Source organism: Zingiber officinale, chromosome 4B (assembly GCF_018446385.1).
Source record: "Zingiber officinale cultivar Zhangliang chromosome 4B, Zo_v1.1, whole genome shotgun sequence".
NCBI lineage: Eukaryota > Viridiplantae > Streptophyta > Magnoliopsida > Zingiberales > Zingiberaceae > Zingiber > Zingiber officinale.
Window position 1 is genome coordinate 89,229,317 of NC_055993.1, and position 12,754 is coordinate 89,242,070.

A 12,754-nucleotide genomic window follows, 5' to 3' on the forward strand; every position below is an offset into this window, starting at 1 on the left:
TACAAGGCTTTATAGAGGCTACAACAGGGACCGAGAGAGGAATTGGTTTTGGTCTCCCGATGAGCTTGAGCTTCCTGTGTTCGACCCGAACACCCAACTCAAGTTCATCAATAATAACTCATACCACTAAAGAGTTATTATTGAACTACCACACCAATCTCATATTACATTATGGGCCCCTTCTTATTATGAGTGCATTAATCTCCCTGTGTTTAAGATATCGAATGTCCATTAATTAAATGAGTTACTGACAACTCACTTAATTAATATCTAGCTCCAAGAGTAGTACCACTCAACTTCATTATCATGTCGGACTAAGTCCACATGCAGGGTTTGCATGACAATCCTTATGAGCTCCTCAAGGGGACATCATCAACCTGGATAACTAGGATATAATTTCCTTCTATAATCAACAACACACCATATAAATAATATTATTTCCCAACTTATCGGCCTATTGATTTAATGAAATAAATCTCACCCATTGATAAATTAAAGAAATAAATACTAAGTATATGTGCTTGTTATTATATCGGGTTTAAGAGTATGCACATCCATAATAACAGAGGTTATGTTCTTTTATGCAGTCAGTATAAAAAGAAACAACCTCAAATGGTCCTGCTCAATACACATATAATATACTAGTATAATTTTATAGTCAAAATAAACTAATACCAAATTACATTATAACCATTCCAATGGTTTGTCCCAATCCATCTTGGTTGTGAGCTACTATTTATAATTTATAAGGAACTGATAACATGATCTTCTATGTGACACCACACACCATGTTATCTACAATATAAATTAAATGGGCGACTGCATTTTACTAAATCACTACAAGAAAAAAGCCTAACAACAACGGTTTTTCACCGTTGTCGTAGCCCATTTTGAACTGTTGTTAAAGGCCGTGTTGTTAAAAGGGGTGCCCTAAGACAACAATTTTTAACCGTTGTCTTTGAAGGCAAAGACAACATTTTTACAACGGTGAAAAACTGTTGTCTTTTCCTTCAAAGACAACAGTTTTTCACCGTTGTCTTTGAGTGTCTACCTTTAATAACAGGGTCTTCAACAACGGTTTTAAACTATCTACGACAACGGTAAAAAATCGTTGTCTTTTTTAGATAAAAAATAAAAAAAATTAATACACAATTTTCCAATATTATAAATCATTCAAAATACTAAATTTCAAAATAAAATTTAATATACAATTTTCTAACATTCAAAAATAATATCTATAACATTCTGAAGAAATTTCATAAGCAACCAACAAAATGATAACACTATTAAAACAAAGGTAGAACAATATAACACGAGATTTTCTACTTAGATGTCGGTGAAGAGGAGGGACTGCAGCTCCTAGTGCTCCTTAATTTGTTAAAGTCTCTCGCTCCATTTTTTTAGTTTGTCGGCATTCTTCCCAGTACTCTTGAGGGCACCTATTTGAATAAAGATATATATTACAAATTAGAAACTAAACTGTACGCGTGATTCTAATTGCACTGCATAAATGTTACATAACCATAAAAATCATTTGATCTAGTCATCTAACAGAAGTGCAAAAAGCATTATCTATGTAACATAAATGGTAACCTCTTGAAACAATATGGTGGCTCTTAAATTTCTTATTAAGCAGAATTTTCATTTTATGTCACTGCATACAAAGCTTCTATTATAAACCATGCAAATATTATTTTTCCCAGAGATCAAGCAGCATTAATTCTAAAAGGTACAATCTAATGCAAACGTTCCCACACACTCCATATGATGCTAAGAAGTCATACATTAAATTCTAAAAGCGACCATTAAAGGAAAGAATGCCTTAAATAAAAATGAATCCAGAAAGTATCATTCCATATGCACAGCTGCAAATACATTTCATATTTATTTAAAATTTTAATAACATAATAAATCTAAAAAATTTATAATATTTCACTGAAAGATTAATTAAAATCACACCAGATGATAAGGCCAAGTTATCATTCCTCCAAGTGTATCCTAGAATCTTTGTAATGAGCACGTTGAGACGGAATATGTCATTGAGTACATAAAAGCTCCCTAAGGTGTTGGAATCAGATGAAACATCTACAAAAATAAGCACCATTGATTAATAAGTCATTGATTAATTAGATAATGGAATATACAAATAGAGATTAATTAAAATAAATAAAGGATCTAACAATTACCACTATAATTGACTAAAATTAACAATCAAGAGCTAGGTTGAAGAATGTTTTAAAACATTCTTCAATGTATAAGGAAGCAACTAGAAGTGTTTAACATCTCAAGAATTGAAAATAATGCAAATGCAAACAAATTCATAGATCAAATAAACAAAAACGGGACAACTCTTCAACAAATTTCTATAATCAAGTGATATAAACAAACTGCAGAATTTCATGCGTGGGTAATTCTCGAGTCAAATGCAATTGAAAATCAATGTAAAACATGACATAGACAGAGAAAGGAACATAGGAATACAGAGCAGTAGGTAAAAACATGTCTATTGAACTGAAGAAAAGCCATCATATCGTGTATGCTAACAATCACCAAATGGTTACTAATTATATAATTACCTGATGCTTTGTGGCAAGCAAGTGCAGTTCAAAAGCCAGCACCTACATCCAAAAACAAATGCTGAAAACATCAAAATTATTGAATCTATATTTTGCCAAATATAATCTCAGATGAGTGAACTACCATATAGTTTGGGTTTAAATATTTCCGAACACTAGCCGAACTTGACAATCAATTTCACATACAACAATTACAGAAGAGTTGAACTTACTTTTGTATCGCTCTCCAATGCAGCTTTTGCTGAGCTCACTCCACCTCCGTATCTGCAAGTTGATGCAAGAACTAAACAAGTATTCCAAATTATAAACTTTGGAATAAACAAGGGAAAAGGTTATACCCTGGGATTGCCCTTTCAGAAGCTATGTATGTCAAAGATATTGAAGCACCGCTTGCCATGTTTAACGGAGACATCCAAAACAAAGTGAAGATGAGATATAAAATCTATGTGCCAACAAGAAAAGGAATTGTTTGATAACTTTATTTTGGGTTTTATTATAACTACTAGCATTGCTTTATTCTGTCCGTAAAGAAGAAGATATAATGATGGATTGATAATGATGTTCTTGTCAGGATCTCAAGTTGAAATATACACACAAATGAAACATGCAATTGTTTTGTTTTCATGGAATCGAAAGAAACCTGGATTCATTATTGGAAGAAAGTGCCGAAGCAGGGAGACAAAAGAGTAACTCGAAGCTGAAATTGTAGCAAGATACCCTCTTCTAGATGTCTCCAAGAGTGGCTTCGTTACCTATTTATGAAAACCATAATTTAGAACTAAAGTAAAAAAAACATCATGATTATATGATGGTGTAAGGTAGTACCTCTGGTCCATTGGCAAGAGAATGCACGAGGATGTCAATCCTTCCAAAATCTTTCGTCACAGCCTCTGCCATTTCCTGCACCAAGCAGAAGAAGGCATCAGTAACAAAGTCGAGGGTTTCGGTTGCTTACCCTCGAAACCCTAGGGCATCTTCAAGTCGGTGCATGGATCGGGGAAGAAAGGATCGGCAGAACTGGGAGGAAAACTCGGGGATGGGTTAAGAAGAGGAGATCAAGATGATCCGTGCCTCCTTGATTGATCTCCGGCAAGCTCCGAGAAAAGATCTACACCGGCGACCGTCGGCGTCGGTTCGTCCACGCTCGGCGTCGATTCGTCCCCGTGAGAGAACAGAGAGATTAGAGCGAGGAGGAGAAAACTTCGACTGGATATGAGCTAAAGGGTCGATGCCGGCAGAGAAAAGATCGTCGGAGCTGAAGCCTTGCTCCCGTCGGCGTCGATCGTCCGCAAGAGAGAACAGAGGAGGAAGAAGGGGAGAAAGGATCGGGATCGGCACGAGTTCGGCGATTTGGGGAAAAAAGAAATAAAGGAAAAGGAATTATATAAATAAACATTTTCTCACTTAAACGGATATCCCAAACATGCTTTATCCGAACCCGTAATTGATCCCTTCAAAATCTGTCGTACGAGCTCCAAAAAATTCCCAGAAAATTTCTAAAAATTCTGAAAAAAATTTATAAGGTTATTTCTCAAATAACCCTATTTATTAAATTTTTCGATATCTCACAATCTGACTCTAATTAACATAATCAATCACACATAGATTACATCTCCAAATATGAGAGAATAGGTCAATAGTATAAGAGTAAGGAAATTCATTACCTAACTCTTCTTCTTTGACAATGCGATAATGTCCACTTTATATATGTTTAGAATTATATATGTACGTAGGTTATTAAATAAATAAACTCTCACTTTATTGGTACTCGAAATAGGCTTTCTCGAAGCTTAATCGATTTACCCTCTTAAACGTGTCATACCGACTCAGTTTATATTCTAAAAAATTTCTAAAAATTTTCAGAAAATTCTACCTCCCAAGGAAGCGCCGAAAAGTCGATGCGCTAACACTTTAAAGGCAAAGCAGTGAGAGCGACGAGGAGCGTCTTTCGCGGAGGAGTTGCGAAGGAGGAGTCGGAGATAGGTTTTTGTTCGTTGAAGAGTCACGGAGAAGTGGGTTTTAGGTTTTTTTTTCATGAAGTTAAAAAAACTGTTGTATTTTTAGGATTCAACAACATTCAATAGACAACAGTTTAATAAAACTGTTGTATATTATCACATAAGCAACACTAAAAGACAATAGTTTTTTAAAACCGTTGTCTTTGACATACATTAGACAACAATTTTCAATAAAACTATTGTTAAATGGAAAAAAGACAACAATTTCTTGAAAAACTGTTGTCTATTAGGTGTGGTTAAATCCAAAATTTCTTGTAGTGAATGCAGATATTTGACCAATATGATTCTTATTACAAAATAAATGTTCATACAAAAAGCTAGACTTTTAGTATGCATCCTAATAATCTCCCACTTATACTAAAAGACTATGCTGCCATAATATGTTGTCATATATCTGATTCCCATCCCCTCAACATGCCCATCAAAAGCTCTCGCCTGAAGGGCTGAAGTGAAAGGATCCAGGTTATCTGCTGATGCAATCTTAGCGACAACAACTTCTCCTCGCTTTACGATGTCTCGTATTAGGTGGTACTTGCAATGTGTTTACTTGCCTTATGGGCTCATGGTTCCTTCGAGTTTTCTACTGCACCACTATTATCACAATAAATTATGATAATTTTGGGCAAACCAGGAATCACATCTAAGTCCATCAAGAAGTTTCTGAGTCATACAGCTTCTTTGGCTGCCTCAGAGGCTGCCACATACTCAGCTTTCATGGTAGAGTCTGAAATGCATTTCTACTTAACACTCCTCCATGCTATGGCTCCACGTCCCAAAGTAAACACATACCTTGAGGTTGACTTACTATTATCCCTATCTAATTAGAAATCAGAATCCGTGTAACCCACAGGGAGCAAATCATCTGCCTGGTAAACGAACATATAACCTCTAGTCCTTCTCAGGTACTTTAATATATGCTTTACGACAGTCCAATGCCCCTGTCCTGGATTACTTTGATATCTGCTAACCATGCCCACGGTAAAACAGATATCCGGTCTCGTACATAGCATTGCATACATTAGGCTTCCTACAGACGAAGCATAAGGAACTGCCTTCATGTCCTCTATCTCCTTTGATGTTTTAGGACGTATCTTTTTAGATAAAGGTACTCCATGCCGAAAAGGTAGAAAATCTTTCTTAGAGTTTTGCATGCTAAAATGAGCTAGGATAGTATCGATGTATGAATCTTGGGATAAGCACAACATTCTTTTCTTGCGATCCCTTATTACTTTGATCCCAAGAATATGTCCACATTCTCCCAAATCCTTCATATCAAACTTCTTGGACAACCAAACCCTTACGTCTGACAACACTTTGACATTGTTACCAATAAATAAAATGTCATCTACGTATAGTACAAGAAATATCATCACGTTTCCGTCACTCTTCTTGTATACACACGACTCATCCGGACACTAAATAAATCCATAAGATTAAACCGGATGTTCCAAGATCTCGAAGTTTGCTTCAGTCAATAGATAGACCGATGCTGCATCTTTATCTTGGAGTGCTTCATCATATGTCCAGGGATCAGGTTCATGTTTACCAGGGATCAAGTCCTAAGACTCTTCCAAAAACATGAATCTATCAGGTTGCCTAACAACCCTCCCACTATGACGAGGCATCATTTGTGACACGTGTTGCAGTTTCTTGTGGTATCTCATCTTGTACCGTTGGTACTAAGGTAGACGTGTCTTCTCTTATTTCTTCAAGAACAACTTTACTCATGGGCTTATGGTTCATTACATAGTACTCTTTTAAAAATCGGGCATTGGTGCTAACAATGACCTTCTGATCTTTTAGACTATAAAATAAACCACCTTTCATTCCTTTAGGATAATCCATAAACAAGTGAACTTCTGTACGTGATTCCAAGTTATTAGTGTCTCCCTTCAGTACATGTGCTGGACTACCCCAAATCCGAATATGCTTCAGACTAGCTTACGTCCATTCCACAATTCTATGGGAGTAGAGGGTACTGACTTAGAAGGTACCATGTTCAGAATGTACATTGTCGTTTCCAGAGCATATCCCCAAAACGAATTTAGTAATTCTGAATAACTCATCATTGATCTAACCATTTCTATAAGAGTCATATTCCTTCGTTCTGCCATACCATTCTATTGGGGTGTACCAAGTGTAAACAGTTGGGATTGAATCCCGACCTCTGATAAGTAACTCCTAAACTCTCCTAAAAGGTACTCGCCACCATGATCAGACCGTAGTGTCTTAATACTTTTACCATGACATTTCTCCACATCAACCTTGTACTCTTTGAACTTATCAAAGCACTCAGACTTACGGCGCATCAAGTAAATGTACCCGTATCTCGAATAGTCGTCTATAAAAGAGATGAAATATTCGAAATCACCTCTTGCCTGGATAGTCATAGGTCCACACAAATCAGAATGGACCAATTCCAATACATCTTTGGCTCTATACCCCTTAGCCTTAAAAGGTCTCTTGGTCATTTTTCCTTCCAAGCAAGACTCGCAGCTTGAAAAGTTTTCCACCACCAATGAACCCAAAAGTCCATCGACTATTAACCTTTGAATCTTACTCAAGTTAATATGGCCTACCCTTAGATGCCAAAGATATGTTTGGTTCATTTCCGAAGGCTGCTTCTCTTATTTGAATTAGAAGATGTGTTATTAATTTCCATTTGTTGTATCATGAGAGTTATTGGATTTAGAGTATATAAATTGTCAACCAATGTACCAGAATAGATAACTACCCTATTTTTCTTGATAACAACTTTGTCATCAAAAGAAACAGAATATCCATCCTTAAATAGTTTAGAAACTGAAATCAAGTTCTTTCTAAAACTTGGTACGTAAAGATAATTTCTCAAAATCAATATTTTATTCCTATCAACAAATAAATAAACATCTCCCACTGTAACAGCCGTCACTTTCGTAGCATTGCCCATGTAGACGGTGATTTCTCTTCATGTAGTCGTCGGGTTTCCTGGAACCCCTACAATGAATTACAGACATGATCAGTGGCTCCCGTATTTACACACTAGGTACCGGTAGATAACACCACTAAATATATTTCAACAACTAATGAATAGGATACACATTTATTGTTCTGAATTTTGCGAGGGCAGTCCACTTTTTGTTTCCAATCAATATAATTGGAACTTGTAAGTTTATTCTCTAATATATCAGCAGGAGGTTTGAAGGTCATTTAAAATCCTAAGAATCATAAAATATTTAGTCAATACTTTAGAATTTAAAATAATATTGATTTCTCAAACAATATCATTTAAATTCACCAACACCTCAAAACATCGTGAATTTTGTATGCCACGTTAGTGTGGACATATACAAATTCAAACATTTGTAAGAGGAGGTTTTACCCATTAATGTTATTATCTTGTCATCCTAACTTTATGACAAATAAAATTAATAGTTGATTTTTCTTCGGTCACACAAATAATAGCAGTGACTCCGATGGGGAGAATACTATTAAATGCGCCTAAGTGTATACCATTACTTGATACTTAGTCCATTAAATAGGATTGTGCCCCTTCAGTTGGAGAAGATCACACACGCCTAAATAACTTCCTATAATCATCCATAAAGGAAGTTTTATCTAGTGATCCGCAAACAAACTCATCCGTTGTGGAGGAAGGTATTCAGAGCCAACGCGCAAGTTTGAATACATCACTTACAAACCAGTAATGGAGACCGTGGAATTTAAATAATTCCTCTCCCACTTAGTTATTTAGAAACGAGGAATTTTAACATGCACACAAACACAGCACACACATCACAGCATAAAAGGCAATAAATATGAAAACTAATTTTCCAACTATTATGGCCTCATCCATAGCTGTCCTCCATATGCCGCTAACTCTAGCCGCCGCCAACTCTGGCCGGCGACCCTAGGGTTTATGTCATTGCGTCCTTCTTGCTTCCTTTTCCGCTGCGCCCCCGGTCCTCAAATAGCACCATGCCTCGCAATGATACGATCCGCAACAAAATAAAATTTTATATTTATCGATCCTATATTCCATGAAGGAATGTACATGTAATCTAGATCGAACAGAATGTAAAGTCCTAAAACTAATACAGCTCCTGCTGTATTTAATAATTACAATCATGCACACACATAAATGCCCTCGACATGCCTGATGGTTCAATCACACATAAACACAATAGGGCTATAATAGTTGGAACGAGGATGTCTACAACCACAGAGTTAATCTATTTGCACATCCTACTATTATCCCGCCTAAATTTATGTATGAAAAGTGCATAATTTAACTGAAAACCAAACATACAGTGGCAGAACACTCACTCTGATACCAGTTGTTGGTCGCTACTTGGAATTTCATTCTGCTTCCCCTGTACAAAAATTTGTACAAACACAGACCTTTCCTAACAACCTATGTGTTCCTCATGAGTTAAACTTGAATTGGAAACAGAACTTAACATTTTTACTTCAAGTTCAACTCATGTGTTCTTCAGTAGTTAAAACTTGGATTGCAAACGATACTTAACAATATTAATCCAAGTTCATCCCATGTTACAGAAGTTGATTAAATATCTATTTCAAGGATTGACTTCCAGGTTAAACATGGCGAGGCACTCGACCTTCTTGGATATGGGATCATCCACCACTTCCTAGACAAAGTCTTTCAAAGAAATTAGATATTTAAACTTCTTACAGTAACCTTAGGTTTAACTACAGAGACCTCAACAGAAGCACAAGATCAAAACACTAAATCGAAACATAAAAAATCGGTAGCCTCTTGTGTTGGTATTTCAGGATCCATACAAAGAAAAACTAGTTTCGCTGCGGAATTAAGAATTAGTTATACCTTTCTTTGTAAACAAAGACCTCTTGATCTTCTGTTGTATTCCTCTCCTCCTCTTGGACGTCGTGTGGGCGATGATCTACTAAGATGAAATCCATCCGAACCACTTCTTCTCCTCCAAGAAATTCTGGCCACCAAGGAATGCCAAAATAGGAAACTTTCTTCTCTTCTTCTTCCTCTCAAGCAACCGCCCACCAAGTGCTCCTTCTTTTCTTTCAAGTTTCGACCACCAAGAAGAGATGGGTGCCGACCTTAGAAAGAAGAAAGGGAGAGAAGAAACTGTTGGTTGCTACTCAGAAAACCTAATGGTTTCACTGTACAAAAATTTTGTACAAAGATCTGAACCTTTTCCTAGCTACCATGTGTTCTTTTAAATTAAACTTGGATCGCCTGCGGAACTTAACACGTTTGATCCAAAGTTTAATTTATTTGTTCTTTTAGGTTTAGACTTGGATCTCCTGCGGAACTTAACACTTTCGATCCAAATCACCTAGGTTATTAATTATATTAAATATTAATTTCTAAAATTGACTTCCAGTACTGACGTGGCGAGGCACATGACCTTCTTGGATATGGGAGCAACCACCACCGACTAGACAAAGCCTTTTAAGGAAAGCTAATATTTAATTTCCTTAAAATAACTTTAGGTCAACCAAAAAAAACAATCAAATCACAAGGAAAAAGAAAAACAAAAGAACACATTATCGAAAATAAATTCGAAATACTAGAATCGCATGCCTCTTGTATTTGATATTTTTACAAAGAAATAAAACTAGTATGATGCGGAAAAATATTGCTAGTTATACCTTTCTTTTGAAGACAAAGACCTCTTGATCTTCTACTGTATTCCTCTTCTAACCTCGGACGTTGTGTGGGCAACGATCTTCCGAGATGAGAACCACCTTTCCACCTTCCTTCTTTCTTCTAGATTTCGGCCACAATAAATTTCTTCAAGGATGAAGAATTTCGGCCACCACCATTGCTCCAAGGGATGCTACAGACGAGGCTTGCTTTCTCTTCTTCTTCTCCTTCCTTGATCCGGCCACAAAAAAGAGCTCCACCAAGAAGATAGGTTTCGGCCAACAAGAGGAGAGGAGAGAAATAGGGCCGGCCACCAAAACCAAGGAAGAGAGGGAGGAAAAGAATAGCGGTTGTTCACCCATGAAGGCTCCTCTACCTCCTCTTTTATAATCCTTGGTCTTGGCAAATAAGAAAATTTTAATAAAAACTTCCTTAGGGGGCGTTTGGTTCTTTCCTAGGAATAGGAATCAGAATGGGAATCATTGTATTGTGGAATGAGAATGAGTATGAGCATGAATATCACTCTTAAAAGCAATGTTTGGTTACTTGCATATTTTCTATCGGAATAAATCAAAATTTCCTTTTTTACCCTTAAAGGAAAATAAAAGAAAAAAATTAGATGTGAGAGAAAGATGAATGTGAGAGAAAAATATGATGGAAGAGAATGATGAGAGAGAAAGTATGATGAGAGAGAAAGTGTGATAAGAATGAATGAAGAGAGAGAAAGTGTGATGAGAGAAAATGAGAAAAGAGAGTGTGATAGGAGAGAGCATGATGAGAGAAGATGAGAGAGTAAATATGATGTGAGAGAAAGTATGATGGGAGAGGATGAAGAGAGAGAAAATATAATGAGAAAAAAAAGAGGAGAGAGGGTGTGATGAGAGAGATTGAGGAGAGAGAAAGTATGATGAGAGAGAAAGTATGATGAGAAAAAAGATAACAGTGAGTGTGATGGGATGGGAGAGATTGAGGAGAGAGAAAGTATGATGAAAGAAAAAGTGTGTTGAGGAAAAAAAAGAGGAAGTGTGACAAGAGAGATTGAGGAGAGAGAAAGTGTGATGAAAAAAAAAAAGAGTGTGATGGGAGAGATTGAGGAGAGAGAGTATGATGAGAGAGAAAGTATGATGAGAAAAAAAAGGAAGGAAGAGAGTGCGATGGAAGAGATTGAGGAGAGAGAAAGTATGATGAGAGAGAAAGTGTAATGAGAAAAAAAGAAGAAAGAGAGTGTGATATGAGAGATTAAGGAGAGAGAAAGTGTGTGATAAAATGATGAGAGAGAAAATATGATGAGAGAGAACAAGCAGAGAGAAGTGATATGAAAGAAAAAATAAATATATATATTTTGATATTTGATATTAAAGGAAAAAATTTTAGTTTTAGGTCAAGGGTATTTTTGGAATAAAGAAATATTTTGATTGATGAAAATAGGGTAATGACTCATTGAAGGGGAGGTACATGGGAATGAGTCATTACCCAATTTCAAGGATTCATTCCCTTATTTGTATTCCTATTCCTATAATCCAAACATTGACAATGGTAATCAATGATTCTCATTCCCATTCCCCACTCCTATTCCCTTAAACCAAACGCCCCCTTAATTCTTTTGCCATGAAAAGGAAAATTTTATTTAATTAAAAATAATTTTTCTTCTCATTACTATAATGGCCGGTCACACCAAATCTCCAAGCAAATACAAATTTTAAACATAAATTAAAACTTCCTTATTTGCTTCCGGAAATTTTATAAAAAAATTCTCCAATACTTTTTATCCCTTCATGATTGGTTAAAAGGAAAATTTATAAATTAAATCTTTCTTTAAACATGTGGATAATTTCCAAAAAGTTATCTCTAAAAATTAAAATCTTCTTTCAATCTACAAATAAGGAAAGATATCAAATCTTTTCTTAATCTTTTGTAGAAACTAATAAAAGAGAATTATTAATTTTTTAAACTTTCTTTTAAATCATGAAAATGGTTAAAAGGAAAGTTTTTATCAAAATTAAAATCAACCTTTTAATCTACAAATAAGGAAAGAGATTTAGCTCTTCTCTTAATCTTTTGTAGAATCTTATAAAAGGAAAGATTTAAATTTTTAAACTCTCTTTTAAATCATGTTATCCACATAAGAAAAATTTTAAAAAAAAATAAAAATCCTTTTATTTTAATTTGGGCCGACCACACCAAGCTTGAACCCAAGCTAGGGCCGACCACCTTGAAGCACCCATGAACCAAACTTTGGCCGGCCCTAGCTTGGTCTCCAAGCTAGCTTGGCCGGAGCATCCCGTGTTCGCCCCGAACACACAACTTAATTTTATCAATAATAATTCATTCCACTAGAGAACTATTATTGAACTACCACACCAATCCCAAATTACATTTTGGCTCCTTCTTATTATGAGTGTGTTAGTCTCCCTGTGTTTAAGATAACAAATGTCCACTAATTAAGTAAGTTACTGACAACTTACTTAATTAATATCTAGCTCCAAGAGTAGTACCACTCAACTTCATCGTCATGTCGGACTAAGTCCACCTGC

The 12,754-nt window shown here is 35.8% G+C and overlaps 1 protein-coding gene and 1 long non-coding RNA gene across 3 annotated transcripts; both read right to left on the minus strand.

Moving 5' to 3' along the window:
• Positions 1 to 1,390: 1,390 nt before the first annotated feature.
• LOC121977700 lies at positions 1,391 to 2,831 on the minus strand. 2 transcript variants are annotated; one of them, XR_006111007.1, is made up of 3 exons: positions 2,789 to 2,831; positions 2,577 to 2,618; positions 1,391 to 1,439 (listed from the first exon to the last, which is right to left on the minus strand). It is a non-coding gene; the product is annotated as an uncharacterized LOC121977700 (long non-coding RNA). The 2 variants fall into 2 exon arrangements; XR_006111008.1 differs by lacking the exon at positions 1,391 to 1,439 and adding an exon at positions 2,062 to 2,085.
• Positions 2,832 to 2,877: 46 nt separating this feature from the next.
• Positions 2,878 to 3,483, minus strand: LOC121978380 (enoyl-[acyl-carrier-protein] reductase [NADH] 1, chloroplastic-like). Its single transcript, XM_042530734.1, has 3 exons — positions 3,402 to 3,483; positions 3,216 to 3,328; positions 2,878 to 2,965 (listed from the first exon to the last, which is right to left on the minus strand). The coding sequence occupies exons 1-3, from the start codon at positions 3,471 to 3,473 to the stop codon at positions 2,878 to 2,880; spliced, it is 273 nt and encodes a 90-aa protein (XP_042386668.1). The 5' UTR covers positions 3,474 to 3,483.
• Positions 3,484 to 12,754: the final 9,271 nt, after the last annotated feature.